General features: G+C 40.1%; 1 protein-coding gene across 1 annotated transcript; it reads left to right on the top strand.

The window, feature by feature from the left end:
• The first annotated feature begins 905 nt into the window (after window positions 1–905).
• LOC121494855 (zinc finger protein 791-like) lies at window positions 906–22,534 on the top strand. Its single transcript, XM_041761854.1, has 5 exons — window positions 906–1,683; window positions 17,477–17,601; window positions 17,960–18,086; window positions 18,268–18,328; window positions 18,850–22,534. Exons 2-5 carry the CDS (start codon window positions 17,599–17,601, stop codon window positions 20,495–20,497), a joined length of 1,839 nt encoding a protein of 612 aa, XP_041617788.1. The 5' UTR covers window positions 906–1,683; window positions 17,477–17,598; the 3' UTR covers window positions 20,498–22,534.
• Window positions 22,535–22,914: the final 380 nt, after the last annotated feature.

The following is a 22,914-nucleotide window of genomic DNA, read 5'->3' as shown; positions in this document are numbered from 1 at the left end:
GGAATAGGTGAGGGGCAGAGAGAGAAGAGTCTTAAGCAAACTCCTATGTTGAGTACAAAGCCCGACTTGGGGTTTGATCCCATGACTTTGAGATCAAGACCTGAGCTAAAACCAAGTCACCCAGTTGCCCTCTTTCCTTGCTCTTTCAAGGCATTTCCCACCTTTTTGAGAGGCCTGCCCTCCTTGGACACTTGTATTATCAAAGTAATTAACCTTTTCTTTCTTTCTTTTTTTTCTAAGATTTTATTCATTTATTCATGAGCGAGACAGAGAGAGAGAGAGGCAGAGACACAGGCAGAGGGAGAAGCAGGCTCCATGCAGGGAGCCCAATGTGGGACTCGATCCTGGGGCTCCAGGACCATGGCGGGATCACATCCTGGGTCGAAGGCAGGCACTAAACTGCTGAGACACCCAGGGATCCCCAGTAATTAACCTTTTTATTTGTTCCTAGAAGGGATGTGTTGTCAAGCAAACCCAGCATGGGGGCCCACCTGACTCTGCAGGTGACCGTAACAGTTATAGAAGGGGTAATATGATACATATATATTGCAAAAACACTTTGCTTAATTATTCTATTAATAAATACCCCATATCTTTATGTATCATACATGCCACTTTTTCTTTTTAAAAAGTAGATATGATGATGAGTTTACGCCAACAGTTCTCTCTAAATAGACAGTTGGCGTTTAACCAATTTTCCCACCAAAACCATGAGTGGAAACTCAGATTGCCACATTACAGGACAAACATATACAAATTAGGTTCTTTTCAAACACAATTTCTTAAGGTTTTTATTATCAAATATATTAAGGAAAGAACTTATAAATGTTTTGCGGTAGGATTTGCTAATATAATCGTCCTTGGAGTCCTCAAGATTCCTAACGTGGGCAGTAGTGAGAGTCTCCTCACGTCCCCGTCTGGCTCACCTCCATCCTGCCCCCCAGATGACCACCGTCCTGACGCTGTTTACCCTTGATACCTTTACCGTGGATTATTTTTCACTAAGCAGTGTTCTTTCAGTTTTCTTCTTTGACCTCTGAACAGGTAAGTATCAACGGAATCACATTGACCGGTTTTCGGGTGTTTTTTTGCCTCAATGTTTCTCACATGCGAGCACCCGAGGCTTCGGGCCTGGTCCAGGACTGTGGGGCTCACACCTCCCACGAAGCTAAGCGCCCCAGGGCTGCGAGAATCTTTCCATACAAAGAGTGGGGTTGGGAGGTCGCGGTGGGCAGACGACTCCCTGCGGGACGATGGTCAAAGATCAAAATGGAACCATCATCATTATGACGCACTGTGAGGTCACTTTTGTCCGTGTTTGTGACGAAGGGTCACGGTTGCGCGAGTGGCCTGGCGGCCTTCGGGTCCAAAGCAGCGTCGTCCTGGGCGAGAACAGGTTGCAGCCCACCGGCCAAGCAAGGTCGCCTCAAAGACGTGACCTCCGGCCCGCTGTCAGTCAGGCGGGCGGGGGCGGGGCCTCGCGAACCGTCCAATCCGGGGAGCCGCCGGAACGTACGTGCGGGCGACGCGCTGTGGACGGCGGGGACTGCGTGCCGTCGCTGCTGGCCGCGGGAGCCGCGCATCACCTCTCGCCGCCCCGAGAGGCTCCGGGAGGCGCCGTGACCCCCGCCGGCCGCGGCAATCGGATGGTGGCCGACCCGCTACCCCAGAGAGCGAGCGATGGTGAGTGTGCGGGGCCAGGAGTCGGGCCGGGGGCCGGTGGGACCGGCTGGAACCGGCCGTGGCGGGACCCGGCCTCCCCGCGGTGCACTCTGGAGTCTGGGGACCCGAGGCCGGGGGTGGCGCGGCACGCAGCGCGGGGTCCGGCCGGCCGCCGGGACCCCCGGTGTCCTGCCCCGTCTCTGCGCGGCCGCGCCTCCCTGGGGTCGGGCGATGACCTCGGGAAGGGTCGTCAGGGGACAGTCGTGCCTCGGTCCGCCGGGTTCGTGCGCGGGCGGTGCTGTGGTCTGTGGGTCCCCCATCCCTCTCTCCCCGGGGGGACCCGGTTTCCCCTCACTTTCCCAAACGTTTGGAGAGAGGGGTTCAAAGCTACGGCCCTGTGCCCCCAGCCCAGCTCTTCATAGGACTGGCAGCAAATGCCTAAATTTCCAGATCTTTCCCTGCATTCCGAAACGCCATCTTTCCTCTCCAGTTCATAGCATCATTATTAACCGTTTGTTCTCCGTGATGCATTTCAAATTACGCACTGTTTTACCGTTTATCCACAGAGCCATGCATGGCTCTTTTTAAAGGTTTATTTTTGTGGATATTTTACGTGAGAAGAATGCAGAGACTAACCAGCTGGAGCTGTGTGATGAAATCCTGTGACCCTCCCCCCAGGATCTTTCCTGGACACTGACGTCCTGTGAGGAGTCCTTTGCGTGGAGGTTCTTCTTTACAACTTTCCTGGGTGATCTGTCCTGTCATCACGGCCCCTCCTTGCATTGGTCACTATGAAAAGATTTAGTCACTTGAAACTCAGAGCTTGGGAGATAGTATGTGAAGTATTTTCAAAAAAGGTGAATTTCAGGGGAAAAAAATTTACCTTCCATTTGTCAAAATCTCTTCCCTTTTTTTCTTCTGAGTGGGTATCGCAATATTCTGAGGTAAATCCTTACTTTCAGGTGATTTTAAATGGTATATCCGGGCCTAAACTTCTAAGCTTAAGTATTCCAACACAGTTGCTTACAAATCAGTTTCTTGGAAATAATTGACACCTTTTCTGTTGGTAGCTGGTTTTCTTGTTGAACCAGTAAAATTCCTTAAAATTGTCTTTCCTTCTCTACACGTAAACACTGGGTTTGTGTGATTGTGCCAGATTCTTGAACCCCACTGTGTTTACATACTTTAAATTATCAGTGGTGGTCCAAGGCATTGTGACTGGGGAGCACAGGCCGAGGACTCCAAGCTCAGGCCAGCTTTGAGCTGGCAAAGGCAAAGGGAGTTTTCTCAGCCCTGGATATTTTTACACATTTGGGTTTTGCACCCATATCATAGGTGCACTCGAGTGTAATTTGGCTATTGAGAAACTGAAAAGTCTGGAGTTCTGTCTCCTGGACAAAATGTTTATGAATTGGGGAGTTCAATGGAGTTAGAACCTTAAACTGAGTGTGCCAGAGAGTTTCCTCATTTGGAATCCTGGAGACCTTGGGAGAGGGAGTTCCTGTAAGCTGCCAGGAGAGAGGAGGGTGTGCAGGGCTCCCAGAGTAAGTACATTTTTGCAGCTGTTCAGATGACCCGACCCGCCCTCCTTCACCAGGGCCTGACCCACTGTGGAGGCGCCGTCTCAACTGGCCATGTCCAGAGCCCAGCTTGGAAATGTTTAATTTCTGAATGTGGGTTTTCCTTCTTAACTCTTGGGTAAACAGGCTGCTTATCTGAGCTGATTTGAAAGTTTGCATTTCTTTCCTTGGCATTCTTTTTTTATCTATTGAATATTCCAGGCCCTTCAGCCTAGTTTCCTTAGTAGTTTGCAGTTTTATTTCCTGTCTGAATGGGTAAGATTTTTTATTTCTTGGGCTTTGAAAATGTAACTTGACTGAGAAAAATGTGTGAGGCAAGAAAATGTTGAAAGCGGACAGAACTTTTATTCCTTTTAGATAACAATCTCAAGCTGTGAGATGGGCATATGGAAATTAATAGGCACATCCTTTGTTTTTATTTTTTAATATAAAGATTTTTAAGAAATCTCTACACCCAACATGGGACTCGAACTTATAACCCTGAGATCAGGAGTCACATGCTCTACTGACTGAGCCAGCTGGGCGCCCCTAATTTTTATTTTATTTATTTATTTAAAGATTTTATTCATTCATGAGAGACAGAGAGAGAGAGAGGCAGAGACACAGGCAGAGGGAGAAGCAGGCTCCAAGCAGGGAGACCGATGCAGGACTCGATCCCAGGGCTCCAGAACCACGCCCTGGGCAGAAGGCAGGCACTTAACCGCTGAGCCACTCAGGGATCCCCTCATTTTTATTTTTAGATCAGTTTTTGTATGTTCATGTCCCCAGAGAACTTTGACATTTAAAGGTCATACTATTTTTAAGGCAAATGAATTTCTATTTTAATTGATGTAAGAAAAACTACTTGAGTTTATGTAAATCTTTAAAATACCTAGTAGGTTTCAGGTTTTAAATGCAATCCCTTAATGGAAAGATGCGTGCTATTCATCCCTGGTAGTATCCCTAGTGTGAGATATAGTAGAAGGACAAACTATGATGTCCCTTGTTCTTTTAGAGATTTGAAATTTTTCATTTTTTATGGGTTGCAGTTTTATTCCTGTTAGTGCTTGAAGAATTAAATCTTAGAATGATTTCCTATGTAGAAAAGTTTAAATTAAAATTAAAGTAGCAAAAGTTAAAAATACTATTAAGTAGTAAAATATAGTGTATATAAGTTTATTTTCTTTGTCAAAAATCAGTTTACTACATTTGTGTGGGTCAGTAGGAAAGCAGTTGACTTCTGCATCCTTCAACTTTGCTGTAATCCCAATAATTTTCAGAGCAATCTCTGAAATTGTTGGGGATACGATCAGATATTCTACATAGAAAACCATGTGCTATGTAACTCACAGGTTTATGTTTTGCTTCTCAATCTATATAACTTTTATTTCCTTTTGTTGCCTTACTGCATGAGCTAGGTCTTCCAGGACAATGAAGAATAGGAGTGATGAGAGACTTCTTACCTTGTTCTTTATACGTGTGTGTTGGGTTTTATCAAATGTTTTTTCATTTTCACCTCCTTTCATTCCTTCTGGTATTAGTAATCTCTGTCTTCCCTCTTTTCTCACTTAGCTTGACTAGACATTTACCAATTCCATTAATCATCTCAGAGAGCTAGCTTTTGGTTTTGATAGTGTCTTTTAATTTCCTGTAATTTTAAATGTCTTTTGTAAATTTTACCATTTTATTTTTCTTATTTTTATTGTGATATAATTGGCATGTAACAGTAGTTTCAAGTGCAACATAATGGCGTGGTATTTGTATATATTGTGAAATATTTTCACAGTAAGTCTAGTTAACATCTTTCATTGCACATAGTTACAATTTCTTTACTGACCATAGAAATTTTAAGATCTGCACTCTTGGCAACTTTCAAATATTCAGTAACAGTATTATGAACTCTGCTCACCATGTTGTATCCTATGTCCTTATGATTTATTTTGTAACTGAAAGTTTGTACTTTTGACCTCCCTTCACTCATTTTCCCCACCCTTCACCGCTGGCAACCACCATTTTGCTTTCTGTAGGAGTTTGTGCTTTTGTTCTTATTATTTTTTGGATTTATTTTAGAGCATGTGCATAGTGAAGGAGGGGCAGAGGGAGAGTCTTAAGCAGACTCTGCCTAAGCACGGAGCCTGATGTGGGTCTTGATCCCAGGACCCTGAGATTATGACTGGAGCTGAAACCAAGAGTGGGATGCTTAACTAACTGTGCCACCTAGATGCCCCTGTGTTTTTGTTTTTAGATTCCACATATAAGGGTGGCTCAGCGGTTTAGCGCCGCCTTTGGCCTGGGGCCTGATCCTGGATGGCCCGGGATTGAGTCCTACGTTGGGCTCCCTGCATGGAGCCTGCTTCTCTCTCTGTGTCTCTGCCTCTCTGTGTGTGTGTGTCTCTCATGAATAAATAAAATCTTTAAAAAGAAAGATTCCACATATAAGTGAGATCATACAGTATTTGTCTTTCTGACTTACTCCACTTAGCATAACATTCTCAAAGTCTATTTATGTGTTAAGAATGGCAAGATTTAGGGCACCTGGGTGGCTTAGTTGGTTAAATGTCTGATTCTTGATTTTGGCTCAGGTTATGATCTCAGGGTCATGAGCTCAAACCCTGCATCAGGCTCCATTCTGGGCTTGGGCTGTTTAAGATTTTCTCTGTCAAAATGGGCAATATTTTATTCTTTTTTATGGCTGAATATTTCCATTAATAGTTTGTTCATCGGTGAATGCTTGCTTTCATATCTTGGCTATTGTAAATAATAATGCAGTGAATATAGGGGACATGTGTTGTTTTGTTTTTTTTTTTCCTGATAAATATCCCAAAGTGATACTCTTGGATCACTTGGTCATTGTATTTCTAATTTTTTGAGGACTCTCCATACTGTTTCCATAGTTGCTGCACCAGTTTACATTCTCAATAATGGTGCATAAGGGTTCCCTGCACCACCAAAACTCATTTCTTATCTTTTTGGTATTAGCCATTCTGACAGGTGTGAGCTGATAGCTCACTGTTGTTCTGATTTGCATTTCCCTGATGATTACTGATATTGAGCACTTTTTCATATACCTGTTGGCCCATCTGTAAGTGTTCTCTGTATAATGTCTATTTAGATTCGCTGTTCATTTTATTTAATTGGATTCTTTTTTTTTTTTTGGTGTTGAGTTTTAGGAGTTTTTTTTTTTTAATTTTTTATTTTTTTTAAGTTTTAGGAGTTTTTTATGTATTTTGGATATAACCCCTTATCAGAGATAGGATTTGTGAATATTTTCTCCCATTGAATAGGCTGCCTTTTCATTTTATTGATGATTTCTTTTGGTGTGCAGAAGCTTTTTAGTTTGATAGAGACCTACTTGTTGATTTTTGCTAGATCTAAAAAGCCATCTTCAAGATTGATGTCAAGGAGTTTACCACCTGATTTCTTCTAGGAATTTTATGGATTCGTGTCTTACACTCAAATCTTCAATCGATTTTGAATTGAGTTTTGTATATGGTATAAGAAAGTGGTCCGGTTTTCCCAGCACTATTTATTGAAGAGACTGTCCTTTCTCCCACTGTATATGTTTGTCTCCTTTGTTGTAAATTAATTGACCATGAAATGTGGGTTTATTTCTGGATTCTCTGTTCTGTTCCACTGATTTATATATTTTTATGTCAATTCCATACTGTTTTGATTACTATAACTTTGTAACATAGTTTGAAATAAAGTTCTGTGCCTCCAGATTTGTTCTTAAGATTGCTTTGGCTATTCAGGGTCTTTGTGGTTCCGTGCAGAATTTAGGATTGTTCTATTTCTGTGGAAATGCTATTGAAATTTTGATAGGGATTGCATTGAATCTGTAAATTGCTTTAGATAGTATGGATATTTTCACAATATTCTTTCAATCCATTGAGCATGAGATATATCTTCCCATTTATTAGTGTCATTATCAATTTTTTTAATGTCTTACAGTTCTCAGTATAGAGGTCTTTCATTTTTTTAAAAAAAGATTTTATTTATTCATGAGACACATAGAGAGGGCAGAAACACTGGCAGAGTGAGAAGTAAGCTCCCACAGGGAGCCTAATGTGGGACTAGATCCCAGGATCCTGGGATCACGACCTGAGCCAAAGGTAAATGCTCAACCACTAAGCCACCCAAGCATCCCTGGATCTTTCACCTTTTTATTAAATGTATTCCTATTTTCTTTTTGATGCAATTGTAAGGGACTATTTTTAATAATTTTATTGTTTTTAATTTTAGTATAGTTAACATACCTTTAAAATTATTAAGTTTTTTAAGGTGGACTGTTTTCTTAATTTCTATTTCTGATAGTTTCTTATCAGTAGAAAGAGACAATTTTTTTAAGATTTTATTTATTTATTCATGAGAGACAGAGAGAGAGGCAGATATACAGGCAGAGGGAGAAGCAGACTCCATGCAGGGAGCCTGACGTGGGATTCAATCCTGGGTCTCCAGAATCAGGCTCTGGGCTGAAGGCGGTGCTAAACCACTGAGCCACCCGGGCTGCCTGAGACAATCGATTTTTGTATATTGATTTTGTATCCTGCACCTTTATTGAATTAGTACAAACAGTTTGTGTTGGAGTCTTTAGAGTTTTCTATATATAGCCAGCCTCCAGCTTAACTATGGTTTGACTCAAGATTTTCTTTTTACTTTTTTTTTAAAGATTTTATTTATTCATGAGAGACACAGAAAGAGAGAGGCAGAGACACAGGCAAAGGGAGAAGCAGGCTCCATGCAGGGAGCCCAACGTGGGACTCGATCCCAGGTCTCCAGGATCATGCTCTGGACTGAAGGCAGCGCTAAACTGTTGAGTCACCTGGGCTGCCCTTTGTTTTACTTTTTTTTTTTTTGGTTTTGTTTTACTTTTTGATGGTGTAAATGTTTGTTACAGTTACAGCCCTTTGGTCTCAGTGCAACTGTTCTGTTTTTTACTTTCAGTATGGTATTCAATAAACTTTGATATTCAAAGTGAGATATTCGACACTTTGTTAAAAAATAGGCTTTGTGGGGTGCCTGGGTAGCTCAGTTGGTTAAGCATCCAACTCTTGATTGCAGAGCTATGGGACTGAGCCCTGTGTAGGGCTCCTCGCTCAGCAGGGAGTCTGCTGGAGATCCCCTCCCCCGTCCCCCTGAAAAAATAAATCTTTTTTTTTTAAAAAAAGACTTTAATAAAAAATAGGCTTTGTGTTAGATTATATCCAACTGGAGGCTAGTGTAAGTTCTGATAATGATTAGGATAGGTTAGGCTAAGCTTGGATGTTTAGTAAATTAGGTGTATTAAATATATTTTCAATTTAGAGATTTTTCCAATTTATGATACATCAGTACATAAAACAATCTAAGTTGAAGAAGATCTGTAGAATATGTCATCTACTAATAGACCATTTTTATCTCATTTTTTTCTAATCTGGGTGCCATTTTTCTTTTTCTTGCTGAATTGCCCTGGCTAGAACATCCAATTCTATGTATTGGGCATCCTTCCCTTATTCCTGATCTTAGAGGAAAAACTTTCAGCTTTTCAGCATTGTGTATGAGGTTATCTGTGGGATTGTCATATATGGCTTTTATTACATTGAGGTACTTTCCCTGTATACCCACTTTGTTGGAAAGTTTTTGTCATAAATGGATGTTGAATTTTACCGCCTTTTCTGCATCTATTGAGATGATGATGATTTTTAATCTTCAGTTTGTTAATATGGTTTATCACATTGATTTGTAGATGCTAAACCCTACTTGCATCGTGGAATAAATCCCACTTGTTCGTACATAGTATGTTATCTTTTTATTTTATTCATTCATTCATTCATTCATTCATTCATTCATTCAAGACACAGAGAGAGAGGCAGAGACACAGGCAGAGGGAGAAGTTGGCTCCACGCGGGAGCCAGACATGGGACTCCATCCCCTGTCCCCAGGATCACACCCTGGGCTGAAGGTGGCGCTAAACCGCTGAGCCACCGGGGCTGTCCTGTGTGTGATCTTTTTAGTGTGTTGTTTGCTAGTACTTTGCTGAGGACTTTTCTATGTTATGTTCATCTGGGATGTTGGCCTGTTCTTATGGTATCCTTGTTTGGTTTTGGTATTAGGGTAACTGGCCTCAAAATGAGTTTGGAAGTGTTCCCTCCTGTTTTTTATGGAGTTTGAGAAGGATTTGGTGTTTTTCTTTGAATGTTTGGTAGAGGGATCCCTGGGTGGCGCAGTGGTTTGGCGCCTGCCTTTGGCCCAGGGCGCGATCCTGGAGACCCGGGATTGACTCCCACATCGGGCTCCCGGTGCATGGAGCCTGCTTCTCCCTCTGCCTGTGTCTCTGCCTCTCTCTCTCTCTCTCTGTGACTATCATAAATAATAAATAAAAATTAAAAAAAATTGAATGTTTGGTAGAGTTTACCAGTGAAGCCACTGGTCCTGGATTTTTCTTTGTCGGGAAGTTTTTGATTACTGGTTGATTGTTTACTAATAATCAGTCTGTTCAGATTTTTGGCTTCTTCATAATTCAGTCTTGATATGTTTTTTGTTTCTAAGGGCTTAATCTAGGTCTTCTAGGTTGTCCAATTTTTTTGGTGTATAATTGCTCATAATGTCTTATGACCATTGGTATTTTGTGGTACGAGTTGTAATGTCTCTTCCTTCATTTCTTGTTTTTTTTTTTTTTTTTTTTCTTTTTTAAGGTTGTTTCATGAGAGATACAGAGAGGCAGAGATACAGGTATAGGGAGAAGCAGGATCCCTGCAGGGAGCCCAGACCATGCCCTGAGCCAAAGGCAGATCCTCAACCACTGAGCCACCCACGCATCCCTTCATTTCTGATTTTATAGATTTGAGTCCTTTTTTTCTTGGTGACTCCAGCTAAAAGTCTATCCATTTTATTTACCTTTTTTCTTAGAAGATCTTATTTGACAGAGAGAGCGTGTGTGAGAGAGCACAAGCAAGGGGAGCAGCAGAGGGAGAGGGAGAGGCAGACTCTACTTAGTGGGAATTCCAACAAAGGGCTCAACCACAGGACCCTGGGATCAGGACCTGAGCTGAAGGCAGATGCTTAACTGACTGAACCACCCAGCATCCCCTCCATTTTGTTTATCTTATTAAAAAAAAAAACCACTCAATTTCACCGTTTTTTCTTCTATTGTCTTTTTTAATTTGTATTTTATTTTCACTATGATCTTTATTTTTCTCCTTATAACTTTGGATTTCACTTTTTTTTTCTAGTTCCTTGAGGTATAAGTTGGGTTTATTTGAAATCTTTCTTGATGTAAGAATTTATTGCTATGAACGTCCTTCTTGGAACTATTTTTGTTGCATCTCATAAGTTTTGGGGTATAGTAATAACTGTTTTCATTTTTTCAAGGTTTTTAAAAAAATTATTTTTTTTAGTTCTCAACTGATTTCTTTCATCTATTGGTTGTTTAGTAGCATGTTGTTTAATCTGTATGTATTTGTGATTTGTGAATTGTCCAGTTTTTCTCCTTGCAGTTGATTTCTAGGCCTACCATTGTGGTTGGGAAAGATGCTTAATAGAGCTTTAATCTTAAGTTTATTAAGACTTGTGGCCTAACATATCTGTTTGGAGGAGGTTCTCTTGCACTTAAGAATGTGTATTCTGTTCCTTTTAGATGGACTGTTACAGCTATCTGGTTTAATATGTCATTTAAGCTCAGTGTTTCCTTACTGATTTTCTGTCTGGATGATATATCCATTGATGAAAGTAGGCTATTAAAGCCCCTCCCCCCACTATTGTATTGCTGTTTCTTTAGGTCTGTTAATATTTGCTTTATATATTTAGGTCCTCCTATTTTGAATGTATAAACATTCACAAATATATCCTCTTAATGGGATTCACCCCTTTATCATTATATAATGACTTCCTTTGTCTCATTACAGTTTTTGTCTTAAAGCCTGTTTTGTCTCATATAAAACAGCTAGTTTTAGTTTTCATTTGCATGGAATAATTTTTCCCATCCTGTTACTTTCAGTCTGTATGTCACTTTCAATTTATCCTTTCCACCTGAGGTCTTTTGTTTGTGTTTTAAAGATTTTATTTATTCATGAGAGACACAGGCAGAGGGAGAAGCAGGCTCCATGCAGGACCCGATGCGGGACTTGATCCTGGGACTCCAGGATCACGCCCTGGGCCGAAGGCAGGTGCCAAACCACTGAGCCACCCACTGATTCCTGCAGTATAGATTTTTAAAAGTCTATTCAGCCACCCTGAACTCAGCCTTTTGATTGGAGAATTTAGTCCATTAATATTTTAAAGTAATTATTGATAGGTATGTACTAATAGCCATTGTTTTCACTGTTTTCTGGCTGTTTTGTGATTTGTTCTTCATCTCTTTTGTAATTTTACGATTTTCTATAGGAATATATTTAGATTCCTTTATCTTTTGTGTATCTACTATATATCTTTGTCATAAGCTATTTTAGTAACCTCATGGTAATCACATCTATTTTAATTTGATAACAATGTAAGTTTGAGTGCATTGTAAAACTATACTTTTTTATTCCTCCCCATGTTTTATGTTTTTGATATCACAGTTTACATCTTTGTGTCTCAATTATTAACAAGTTAGTTATTTTCATACCTTTGTCTTTTTTTTTTAAAGATTTCAATTATTCATGGGGGAGGGGGCAGAGACACAGGCAGAGGGAGAAGCAGACTCCACCCAAGGATCCTGATGTGGGACTCAATCCCGGGACTCTGGGATCATGCCCTGACCCAAAGGCAGACACTCAACCGCTGAGCCACCCAGGCATCCCATACTTTTGTCATTTAACCTCAATTTTCACACGATTAACCCACCACCTTTACATTAGTCTGAATTTTACTATATATTTACCTTTATCAGTGTAATTTGTACTTTCGTATTTTCCTGTTATTAATTAGCTCCTTTCATTTCAACTTAAAGAAGTCCCTTTAGGGGATCCCTGGGTGGCTCAGTGGTTTAGCGCCTCCCTTGGGCTCAGGGCATAATCCTGGAGTCCCAGGATCGAGTCCTGTATCGGGCTCCCTGCATGGAGCCTGCTTCTCCCTCTGCCTGTATCTCCACCTCTCTCTCTCTCTGTCTCTCTCTCTCTCTCATCTCTCATGAATAAACAAGTAAAATCTTTTAAAAAATCCCTTTTGGATGGTTTGCAAGGCCAGTCTGCTGTTGATAAACTCCCTTTAGTTTTTGCTTCATTAAAAACTCTTTCTCCAATTCGGAAGGACAGCTTTACTGAGTTGAGTTTTCTTGGTTAGCAGGTTTGTGTTGTTTTTTTTTTTTTTTTTTTTTTCCCCAACACTGGATATATCACATCACTGCCTTCTAGCCTGCAAAGTTTTTGCTGAAAACTCTGATGATCTTATGGGAGTTCCTTTGTAAGTAACAAGTTTTGTTGTTGTTGTTGTTTTTCTCTTGTTGTTTTTAGCAAGAGAGCAAGCCTCTCCTTATCTCTAGCTTTTGATGCTAATTATGTTTCTTTGTGTGAGTTTTGTTGGGTTCATTGTATTTGGAACTCTCTGGGATTCCTGGATCTTGATGTCTGTTTCCTTCTCCAGGTTAGGGAAGTTTCTGCCATTATTAAAGTTAAGTTTTCTGTTCCTTTTTCTCCCTCTTTGGGAGTCCTATAATGCAGGTGTTGGTCAGTTTGATGTAGTCTCATAAGTCCCTTAAGCTCTTTCTTTTTTTCTTTTTACTGTTCTGATTGGGTAAGACTATGTTATCTCTAACAGATTCATGGAAGGCCAAAACAAGCCTCCCCCCATTCCAGCCTTGGTGGGCATTCCTAATGTGTGTCTGTTAATCTCCAAGGGGCCAGGAACATGTAGCCCCAAGAGAAGTCATTGACCAAACATGAACAAGATGGAGGGGCAAAGGTGGAGCTAGTATTGTCAGCACAACTACACTACTGTCTTTCCCAGTCTCTAGAGAGGATGTAGTTTGGGCCCCAGGAGTGTTTTTAATTAGAAGCTTTCCCCTCAGATCACAGCTATGAAGATAAACTAACAGGCCTCTTTTGCAGAGACTGAGTGCTTCAGTCTGTTGTCTCTGCTGTGCCCTGGAAATATAAGCCAGTTAAGAACTCTTCTTCCATTTGTTAAGTCTTGTGGGATCCATCAGCATAAGCCCCACTGACCACCACAGCCAGGCAATCTAGAGGTGTTTCTTGGGCAGCAGAATTTTCTATAAAAATCAGTGTCAGGCAAGAGCACAAGCTCCTGGGAGATACCGGAGAGCTGGAGTGAGGAGGCAGAGGGAGAGCACAAAAATTGTACCTGCTCACCTGTTTTTGGAAAACATTTCAATAAGTCCTTACACATATGTTAAATTAGATGCCTGCATGTAAGATTAGCAGGCCATGTCTTTTTTTAAGAAGTGGGGGAGGGGCAGAGGAAGAGGGAGAACGAGAATCATAGGCAGGCTCCACACCCACCAGGGAGCCCAGTGCAGGACTCTTAATCTCATGACCTGAGCTGAAATAAAGAGATCCTTAACCAATTGAGCCATCCTGGCACCCCTCAAGCAAGACTCTTCTACAGAAAGCCTGGGTGCTTTTCAGTCAGTGGCCTCTATGCTGGGTCTTGGGTTGAGTGAGTCTGCACATGTGAACCTTTTAAGAATGGTTGCAGTTTGCTATAGCCTTCTTGGTCCTGTGGATGCAGGCTCCATGGGCTTTCAAAGGTAGATATTTAGGGGTCCATCTCAAGTTCAGGTCTTAAAAGTTGGGAGTACCAGATACAGGGTTCAGAACCTTCACTCCTCCGGGAGAAGCTTGGGATTTTGAGTTCCGTCTTGATCGTGAGTTGCTGTACCTGGGGCGGGGTTTATGGCAGGATTGTGTCGCAGCCTCTCCTACCTGCTTTTATGTGAGTTGTTTCCTCATTCATCCAGTGTGTCAGAGTTGCTTAGTTTTGGGGGTTTGGTTTTTCCCAAGGAAATTATTCCAAATGTAGATGTACATTCAGCATGTCTGTGAGAGAAAGTAAGTTCAGGATGCTTCTGTGTCACCATCTTGAACAGGAATATTTCATTCTGCTTGAGGTTTAATTTGTTGTTCTTTATAGTTTCTCTGGTAGTTGCTTACATTATTGATCGTCGATTTGTTTCCCTTTTGTTTATTCAGTGGTATAAATTTCCTTCTAGGCTTCTACAATTGCTATACTAGACAACTTTAGATAAATTCTATTTTCATATCATTCAAAATAAAGACATTTTGATCTCAATATTTAGAAGTTTTTTAAAACTTAAAAAAATATTATGTATTTATTCATGAGACACACAGAGGAGAAACAGACAGACAGACAGAGGAAGAAGCAGGCTCCTTCAGGGAGCCCGATGTGAGACTTGATCCCGGGACTCCAGGATCATGCCCTGGGCTGAAGGCAGTGCTAAACCGCTGAGCCTCCCCGGGCTGCCCTAGAAGTTTTTAATCTCCATGTCTTTGGGGATTTTCCAACTACTTTCCTGATACTGATTTCCAGATTAATGCTGCTGTCTCCTGAGAACATAGTTTTGTAGGATTTCTGTTGCTTCAAAGTTAAGGTGTTTTATATCCCAAGAGGTAGTTTGTCTTGGTGAATGTTACCTGTGAACTGGAGAAGAACTGTGTATTTGCTGTTAATGACATAGTCCATGGATTTCAATTAAAGTTGTTTGTTGGTGCTATTCAGTGTAATTGTATCCTTCCTGATCTTTTGGCTGCTGGAACTCTTATGTTACTGATATGGGGGTGTTGATGGATCCAACTTTATGAGTTTTTGCCTAAGATATCTTGCTACTCTTGTTATTTAATGCACATACACAGAAAGAATTGTATATTTTCTTGGAGATTTGACCCCTTTATCATTACATGATTCCTTCTTTATCTGAAATTTACTTGCTTTGAAATAGGCTGTGTCCGACCTTAATATGCTCTGCCAGCTTTCTTTTGATTATTGTTGGCATGGTATATCTTTCTCCATCCTTCTATGTTTGTGTCTTTATATTTTCTTCTTTTTTAATATGCTATTATAGTGTCTTTCAGTGTTAAGGTTTGGACCATTGATGTTTAAGGTGGTTATTGATAATGTTGATTAATATCTTTCATTTTACTCTTTCTCTGTTGCCCTTGTTTCTGTGTCTTTCACCATTTTTCTGCAGCCTTTGGCTTTAATTGAACATTTTATGTCTTCTTACCATATCAATTATAGTTATTTGAGTTTGTTTTCTTGAGTTTAATGTCACAGCATTCCTCACTTCTCCATGTCCTTTGTAACATTGTCATTCGTTTACCCAAAAGTTATCACTGAATACAAAAGTGATACTTGTCAGATTTGTTGGTAAAAGAAAAGGTATTTTACCTACAGTAATTTTTCCTAATGCTTTACCTTTCTTATTTACCTCCTGATGAATTTCTTTTCAGGTTTCTTGCACAACAGATGTACTCATGTCAAATGCCTCAATTTTTGTCTCAAAGTCTGTATTTCTCCCTCATTTTTGAAGAGTAATTTTAACACAGAATTGCAGGATGGTGGTTTTTTTACTTTCAGCACTTTCACTTGTTTCTTCTTGCTGAAATGGTTTCAGAAAGAAGTCCATTTAATTCTTACTTTGTTTCCATGTAACTTAGGTTTGTTTTTCCCCTTTTGGCTTCTCTAGCTATATTCTCTTTGTCATTGATTTTTCTCCAGCTTGAATAGGATGTGCTTGAATATGCATTTTTGGTTTGGTTTTTTTTTTTTTTTTTCTTTCGTGTTTTGTGTTCTTTTAGCTTCCTGGATCTGCAGTTTGCTATTTTGAATGGTAGGAAGATGGAGTCATTATTGCTTCACTTACTTTTTCTGTTCTTTTCTGCCTTTCTTTTCAATCAGTTATTCCCATTGCCATTATCCCAAAGTTCTTGGATATTGTGTTTTTTTTCTGTTTGCTTAGCCCCAGTGAAACAGATTCTTTTGAAGACAGGCCTTGTTAAAAATAGAATATTCTGGGCATATTTCAGTTTAGCTTCTTTTCTGTCTCCAATTTGAAGACCGTGGTTTGCCCTCTTTCCTCAGTTCTCTGATGGATCTAAGAGTTGTTCAAGTTGTTGTTTTTTTTTTTTTTTTTTGCTTTTTCCTTGCAAGGGAGTGACTGCTTCAAATGTTTAACTGCTCATAGCTTTGAAGCTCATCCCTCCTCCCTCCTTCTGTGGTCCAGTTCTATCCAAGGCAGTATAAAAGCCTAGTGCTTACTACTTTGGCAGTGGCAAGAGATTCCATTCACAAGCTCCTGTCCTTGTGTATGAACCTCTAGTCCACCCACAGCCTCAGTTAAAAAGTCCACGTGTTTTTCCCTGTTCTCTCAAGCCATTTCATGCCTGCTTGAGAGGCCTGCCTTCCTTCCTAGAGACCTCAATTATAAAATAAACTCTATTATGCCCTGTTGGCAGTATGTGGTGTCATCAACTTAGGGATTCCTATATTTGGGTGTAGCTGTTGTGCTTCTCTGCACCACATCAGAGATCATAAATTTTTTTTTTTTTATTTATGATAGTCACAGAGAGAGAGAGAGAGGCAGAGACACAGGCAGAGGGAGAAGCAGGCTCCATGCACCGGGAGCCCGATGTGGGATTCGATCCCGGGTCTGCAGGATCGCGCCCTGGGCCAAAGGCAGGCGCCAAACCGCTGCGCCACCCAGGGATCCCACATCAGAGATCATAAAGGAGAGAAAATGAGAGGGCTCCCTCCAGAGTGGCTGGTCAGGAAACTTCCTCCTGAAATTGGAGAATGAAGATTTTATGTTCATTTGGAGGAAAGCACTGCTGAATCCTTTACAGATTTAATAATCACAAACAGATTCATCATCAGACCATTGTAGATACCAGTGAACTCCCTCACAACCTGCAGTTCTTAATGTATTCATCAAGGTTAGAATGGCCAGGGTACACTGTTAGAGTTTGATCAAAAAGCTCTTCTAACACCTTTGCATCTCTGTGTGTGTGCTAAAAAGTGAGAAGCAACCCTGAGGCTCATCATGAGTATAGGGTTTTTGTGGAGATTTAAATTGTGCCTTTTTAGCAGCATGTCCTATCATGCTAAATTGTCTGAGCCCTAGCTTCTGAATAACTTCCTCGCTCCATGAAATGGGACAGAGAGAGAGAGAATGGAAAAACTGATAAATACCACACAAGTTAAAAGTACTACTTCTTCATGAGAATATTTTCCTTTATCTAGTTACATCAGGCTACCTCTAATGGCCTGGAGCACTTCAGGCTGGTATAGCAAGCTGATCCTTGTTACAAGTTGCATTTCCACAGGCCTCCTGGACTCTCATGTTTGGTGATGGGACTAGAAGAAAAAGCTTCCAGTTCTTCACTGTGTTTTATTCATTAAAACCTCATGCAGATTTGACCCCGTACATCATGGAGTGCTGAGTTAAATGGTAGGTAAGAAGGAAGGAGATGAGAGCATTTTTCTCAAAAGGAATTGGTGTGCTTAAAATAATACTTTTCATTTGTATAGCATTTCTCTCATTTTTCCAAGGTGCTCTAGGCCCTGTTATTAGAGAACAGTAACGTTTAAAGTGATCCCATAAAGATGAATAAATAATTTGCATGTGTTCATGATGCTGTTAAATTTATGAGGAAGTATGAACAGAGTAAGTTTCTCATGACCAAGATATAAAATAAGTGTGTGGATACCACAGAATCATATATAACCTTCCTATAAATTGAGTATAGATCCCCAGTGCTGTCAGACTCATCATACATGCTACTATAAACATATTTGGGATGTTTTAGGACTCAGTAACCTTTGAGGATGTAGCTGTGAGCTTCACCCTGGAAGAGTGGGCTTTACTGGATTCTTCACAAAAGAAACTCTACAGAGATGTGATGCGGGAAACCTTCAGAAACCTTTCCTCAATAGGTAAAGATGATGACGTTCGTTCTTAACTTTGGCAATTAGAGTACAAGTATTTCTTCCCATTGATCTTGTTCTGACCTGTGGGAAAAGAGTACATTAGTAAGCTAATCTCATCATAGACCTAAAATCTACTAACTTTTCTGTGATGTCTGATTACTTGGAATTATTTTTCTCTGTATTTTAGGGAAAAAATGGAAAGAGCATGACACTGAAGATAGGGACAATACCCAGGAGAGAAAACTAAGGTGAGTCACACAATAGATAGGATGCTCATGTCGGATACTGCTATATCATGGATTTTTAAAAACCAAATTATTCAAATTTATCCTTACATTTTTTTGGTCTTGAAAGTATTTACTAAATGTGACATAAGGTGGGCAGCCCAGGTGGCTCAGTGGTTTAGTGCTGCCTTCGGCCCAGGGCCTGATCTTGGAGACCCGGGATCGAGTCCTACGTCGGGCTCCTTGCATGGAGCCTGCTTTTCCCTCTGCCTGTGTCTCTGCCCCCCCCATGAATAAATAAATAAATAAATGTGACCATAAGGTGTCCCTTTTGGAAACAGCATAAAGAAACCTCATATGTTAATCATCTCCATTTACATAATAGCTGTGGTCAAGTCCACTTTATGGAGTATATAGTATTTTAACTTTTCAAATGATTCAGAAAGGGTAGGAAACCTTCATTTTGCTAAAAATTATAAAAATATAATTCTAATATCCTAATATTAATTACTAAGAAATAATAAAATATTTGGTTTTTTTTACAGAAGTCATGTGGTAGAAAAACCTTGTGAAAGCAAAGAGGGTCATCAGAGTGGAGAAACCATCAGCCAGACTCCAGATCGTAATCTGAACAAGAAAAGTCCTGGAGTAAAACCACCTGAAGGTCGCCAGTGTGGAGACACCATCACCCAAATTCCAGATCTTAATCTCAACAAGAAAAGTTCTTCTGGAGTAAAACCACCTGAAGGTCGTCAGTGTGGAGAAACCATCACCCAGATTCCAGGTATTAATCTGAACAAGAAAACACCTTCTGGACTAAAACCATGTGAATGTAGTGTGTGTGGAAAAGTCTTTGTGCGTCACTCATCCCTTAATAGGCACATCAGATCTCACACTGGACACAAGCCGTATGAGTATCACGAGTATGAAGAGAAGCCATATAAGTGCAAGGAATGTGGGAAAGCCTTCAGTTACCGCAAATCTGTTCACAGACACGAAAGGACTCACACTGGAGAAAAACCCTATGAATGTCAGGAATGTGGGAAAGCTTTCACGTGGCTCACAACTTTTCGAAGACACATGATAACTCACACAGGAGATGGACCTTATAAATGTAAGGAATGTGGGAAAGCTTTTAGTTGTTCAACTTCATTGCGAACACATGAAAGGACTCACACTGGAGAGAAACCCTATCAGTGTCAACAGTGTGGTAAATCCCTCAGATCCCCACTGGGTTTACGAATACATGAAAGAAATCACACTGGAGAGAAACCCTATGAATGTAAGCAGTGTGGGAAAGCCCTCAGTTGCCCCAGTTCCTTTCGAAGACATGAAAGGACTCACACTGCAGAGAAGCAGTATGAATGTAAACAATGTGAGAAAACTTTCAGTTCTCCTCTAGGTTTGCGAATACATGAAAGAATTCACACAGGAGAGAAACCTTACGAATGTAAAGAATGTGGGAAAGCCTTCATTTCTCTGTCAAGCATTCGGACACACATGATAACACACACTGGAGATGGACCTTATAAATGTAAGGAATGTGGGAAAGCCTTCATTTGTCCCAGTTCCTTTCGATCACATGAAAGGACGCACACCGGAGAGAAACCCTATGAATGTAAACAGTGTGGTAAAACCTTCAGTTGGCCCAGTTCCTTTCGAATACATGAAAGAACTCACACTGGAGAGAAACCTTATGAATGTAAGGAATGTGGCAAAACCTTCATTTATCGCACAACCTTTCAGGGACACATGAGAAAGCACACTGGAGAGAAGCCCTATAAATGTAAAGAATGTGGGAAAGCCTTTATTTCTCCATCAAGTGTTCGAACACACATGATCATGCACACTGGAGATGGGCCTTATAAATGTAAGGAATGCGGGAAAGCCTTCAATTTTCCCAGTTCATTTCGAATACATGAGAGAACTCACACAGGAGAGAAGCCTTATGAATGTAAACAATGTGGTAGAGCCTTCAGTTGTTACACATCCTTTCGAACACATGAAAAAACTCACACTGGAGAAAAGCCCTATGAATGTAAGGAATGTGGAAAAGCCTTCATTTATCGCACTACCTTTCGAGGACATGTGAGAATGCACACTGGAGAGAAACCATACAAATGTAAAGAATGTGGGAAAGCCTTCAGTCGTCCCAATTCATTTCGAAGGCATGAAAGATCTCATACTGAATAGAAACTTCTTGAATGTAAGCAGTGTGGGGAAACATCAATTGACCTTATCTTTACATGTGAAAACCCCCCATTGGAAAGAAATCTAATATAAGCAAGCCTGATACATGGATTTATGTATAATGCTCCAGAAAATTGTAACATGAAAGAATCATTATAAAAGTTATAGATATATTGTCTTTATCAGTGCCTCATTCTTAAAGTGGATCTTTGGACTGTGGATATTTTACTACTTATCTTTCAAAAATGAACATTGAGGTGAGATAATTCTGTAAGTACTCTATTACTGTCTAAAGGCTAATAGATGTTTGTTTTCTCCTTAAATCAGTTAATATTTTTCTTTTTCCATTTTGGAGTTTGTTTGACCATAGGTGAATTGAAGTGGTTTCTAAATGTGCAAGTAGGTTTAATTTTTATTTAATGTCTTATTTGAATTATCGATGAATGACATTTTAGTATTCGTTGGGATTTTCCTACTGGCCTTCTGTGTCAGCTACTGGATATCTTTTACCCATCATATATTGCATCTTTCTTAGGATAAAATCAATTCTTGTTTTGGCTTAAAAGAGCCTTATTCTGTTTTCCTTGCTAATAAAAAGATGGTATAAATCTGTAAATATGCAAAGTTTATTATGAAGTATAGTCTGATCAATTATTTCCATCTTTTGCCCTTTGCCATTCCTTCTGGCTAGGATTTGAATAATTAACTTTGCATTAAGACAGACCAATTATTGGATAATAAAATACAGAATTGGAGGTGGCTCTCCTAAATTGTGTTTCGTCACTTGGGTAGTGTAATATATTCTAGAATCTGTTTCCTTTGTGATTCTATGTTAGTATTTACCTGAAGCCTCACTTGCATGAGATTTGGAAGGCAGCAGTACTGGAGGAATTAGGTTTCAGAGCCACCATACAGAGAGAGACAGCTGCATAGGAGCTTTGAGGATACCTGCTTGCAGCTTATTTTCCTGATCCCTTGCCCTGCCAATTAAGAGCATCCTCAGGACAGTTAACTGCTCATCTTCCGTTTCTCAGAAGTGTAGGTTTCCATACATACCTTCACAAGTTTACATCAAAGATCCATGACAGTTTGTATTTTCCTGCAAGCCCTCATGTGTCTACCAGGCAACTAATTTGAACTTCATGGTTGTTCAGACTCCCCTCTCTTCTATACTGTATTCATATTTAAGGTCTAATTTGTGTAGTAAACACCTTGTTCTGGTAAGACTGTTAGTAACCATGTATTCCTGATTCCACTATGCTAGCTACAATGATGCAGTCCACAAGAACCATATTGGACTTTGTTCCTCTGCTGGGCTATGCAGCCACTGTTCTGACCCTGTCTTTCCCTATGAGAACTGGTACCTTCCTCATATCAGGCAGATTATGAATGTTTCCCTTTGCTCACAGCTCTGCATAATTCCTCAGTATGTTTTCAGGTATGTTTGATTGTATGTGATTAAAAGTAATGCATTTGTCAAAATCCTCTGTAATCATTTCTTAAAACATTTTATTAACTGTTTTAATACAATTTATATGCTAATACATACGGAGTTTTTCCTTTCCTAAGAGTATATATTAAATCCCATTGTAATTACGAATTTTCAGATCAGTTTTGTAATTTTGTCAAGTTAAGCATACATTGTCAATATTACCTTGTGTATCCATGTTGAGGTACTTTTCATTCTTTTATATGTACAATCTCTGTCATGAAACTTCTCATTTGGTCAGTGTCATCTTACTAGACAAAACCCACTAGGTTCATACCAGCAGTCAGCAGTGGTGTGATGAATTGTAATATGAACTGGCACCTGGGTGTTTCAGTTGGTTGAGTATCTTTCTCTCAATTTGGCTCCAGGCCGTGAGTTTGAACCCCATGTTGGGCTCCATGCTGGGCCTGGAGCTTGCTTAAAAAAAATAAAGAATGCAAACCCTGAATGATTGGATTTATCAGTAAGAGGGTATTTATTAAAAGGACTTACATAACTTGGGTTTTTGCTAGGTGATTTGATTGCTATTCAGTAAAAGCAAGAAATTTCTGGAGGTGTTGGATGCTTTGTGGAGGTGAGCTTTTTTTTTAATAATTTATTTTTTATTGGTGTTCAATTTGTCAACATACAGAATAACACCCAGTGCTTATCCTGTCAAGTGCCCATGTGGAGTTGAGCTTAATTCTACCATTGTTTTTACCTTCTAGAAAATGATTACCAGAGTAGTGGGGCTAAGCCTAATTCATAAGAAGCTCCAGTCAGTTATATTATTGAAAGGAGAATTTTAGTAATTTTTGTGATTTGGAATGGACTCTTCCATTTTGAGAGATGTGGTTACGAAATACCCTTATTTTTGTCTTGATCCATCATGATCACCAAATTGCTTTATTTGATGATGGAAATGTTTGGTATTTCTCTCTCCAACACAAAT

Source organism: Vulpes lagopus, chromosome 7 (assembly GCF_018345385.1).
Source record: "Vulpes lagopus strain Blue_001 chromosome 7, ASM1834538v1, whole genome shotgun sequence".
NCBI classification, from domain to species: Eukaryota; Metazoa; Chordata; class Mammalia; order Carnivora; family Canidae; genus Vulpes; species Vulpes lagopus.
Note: the sequence above shows the minus strand (reverse complement) of the source record. Positions and strands in the feature narration are given on the sequence as shown.

Coding starts and splice junctions, on each gene's coding strand:
- LOC121494855 (XM_041761854.1), top strand. Junction 18,087..18,267: donor CAGAAACCTTTCCTCAATAG/GTAAAGATGATG, acceptor TCTGTATTTTAG/GGAAAAAATGGAAAGAGCAT. Junction 18,329..18,849: donor ACCCAGGAGAGAAAACTAAG/GTGAGTCACACA, acceptor TTTTTTTTACAG/AAGTCATGTGGTAGAAAAAC.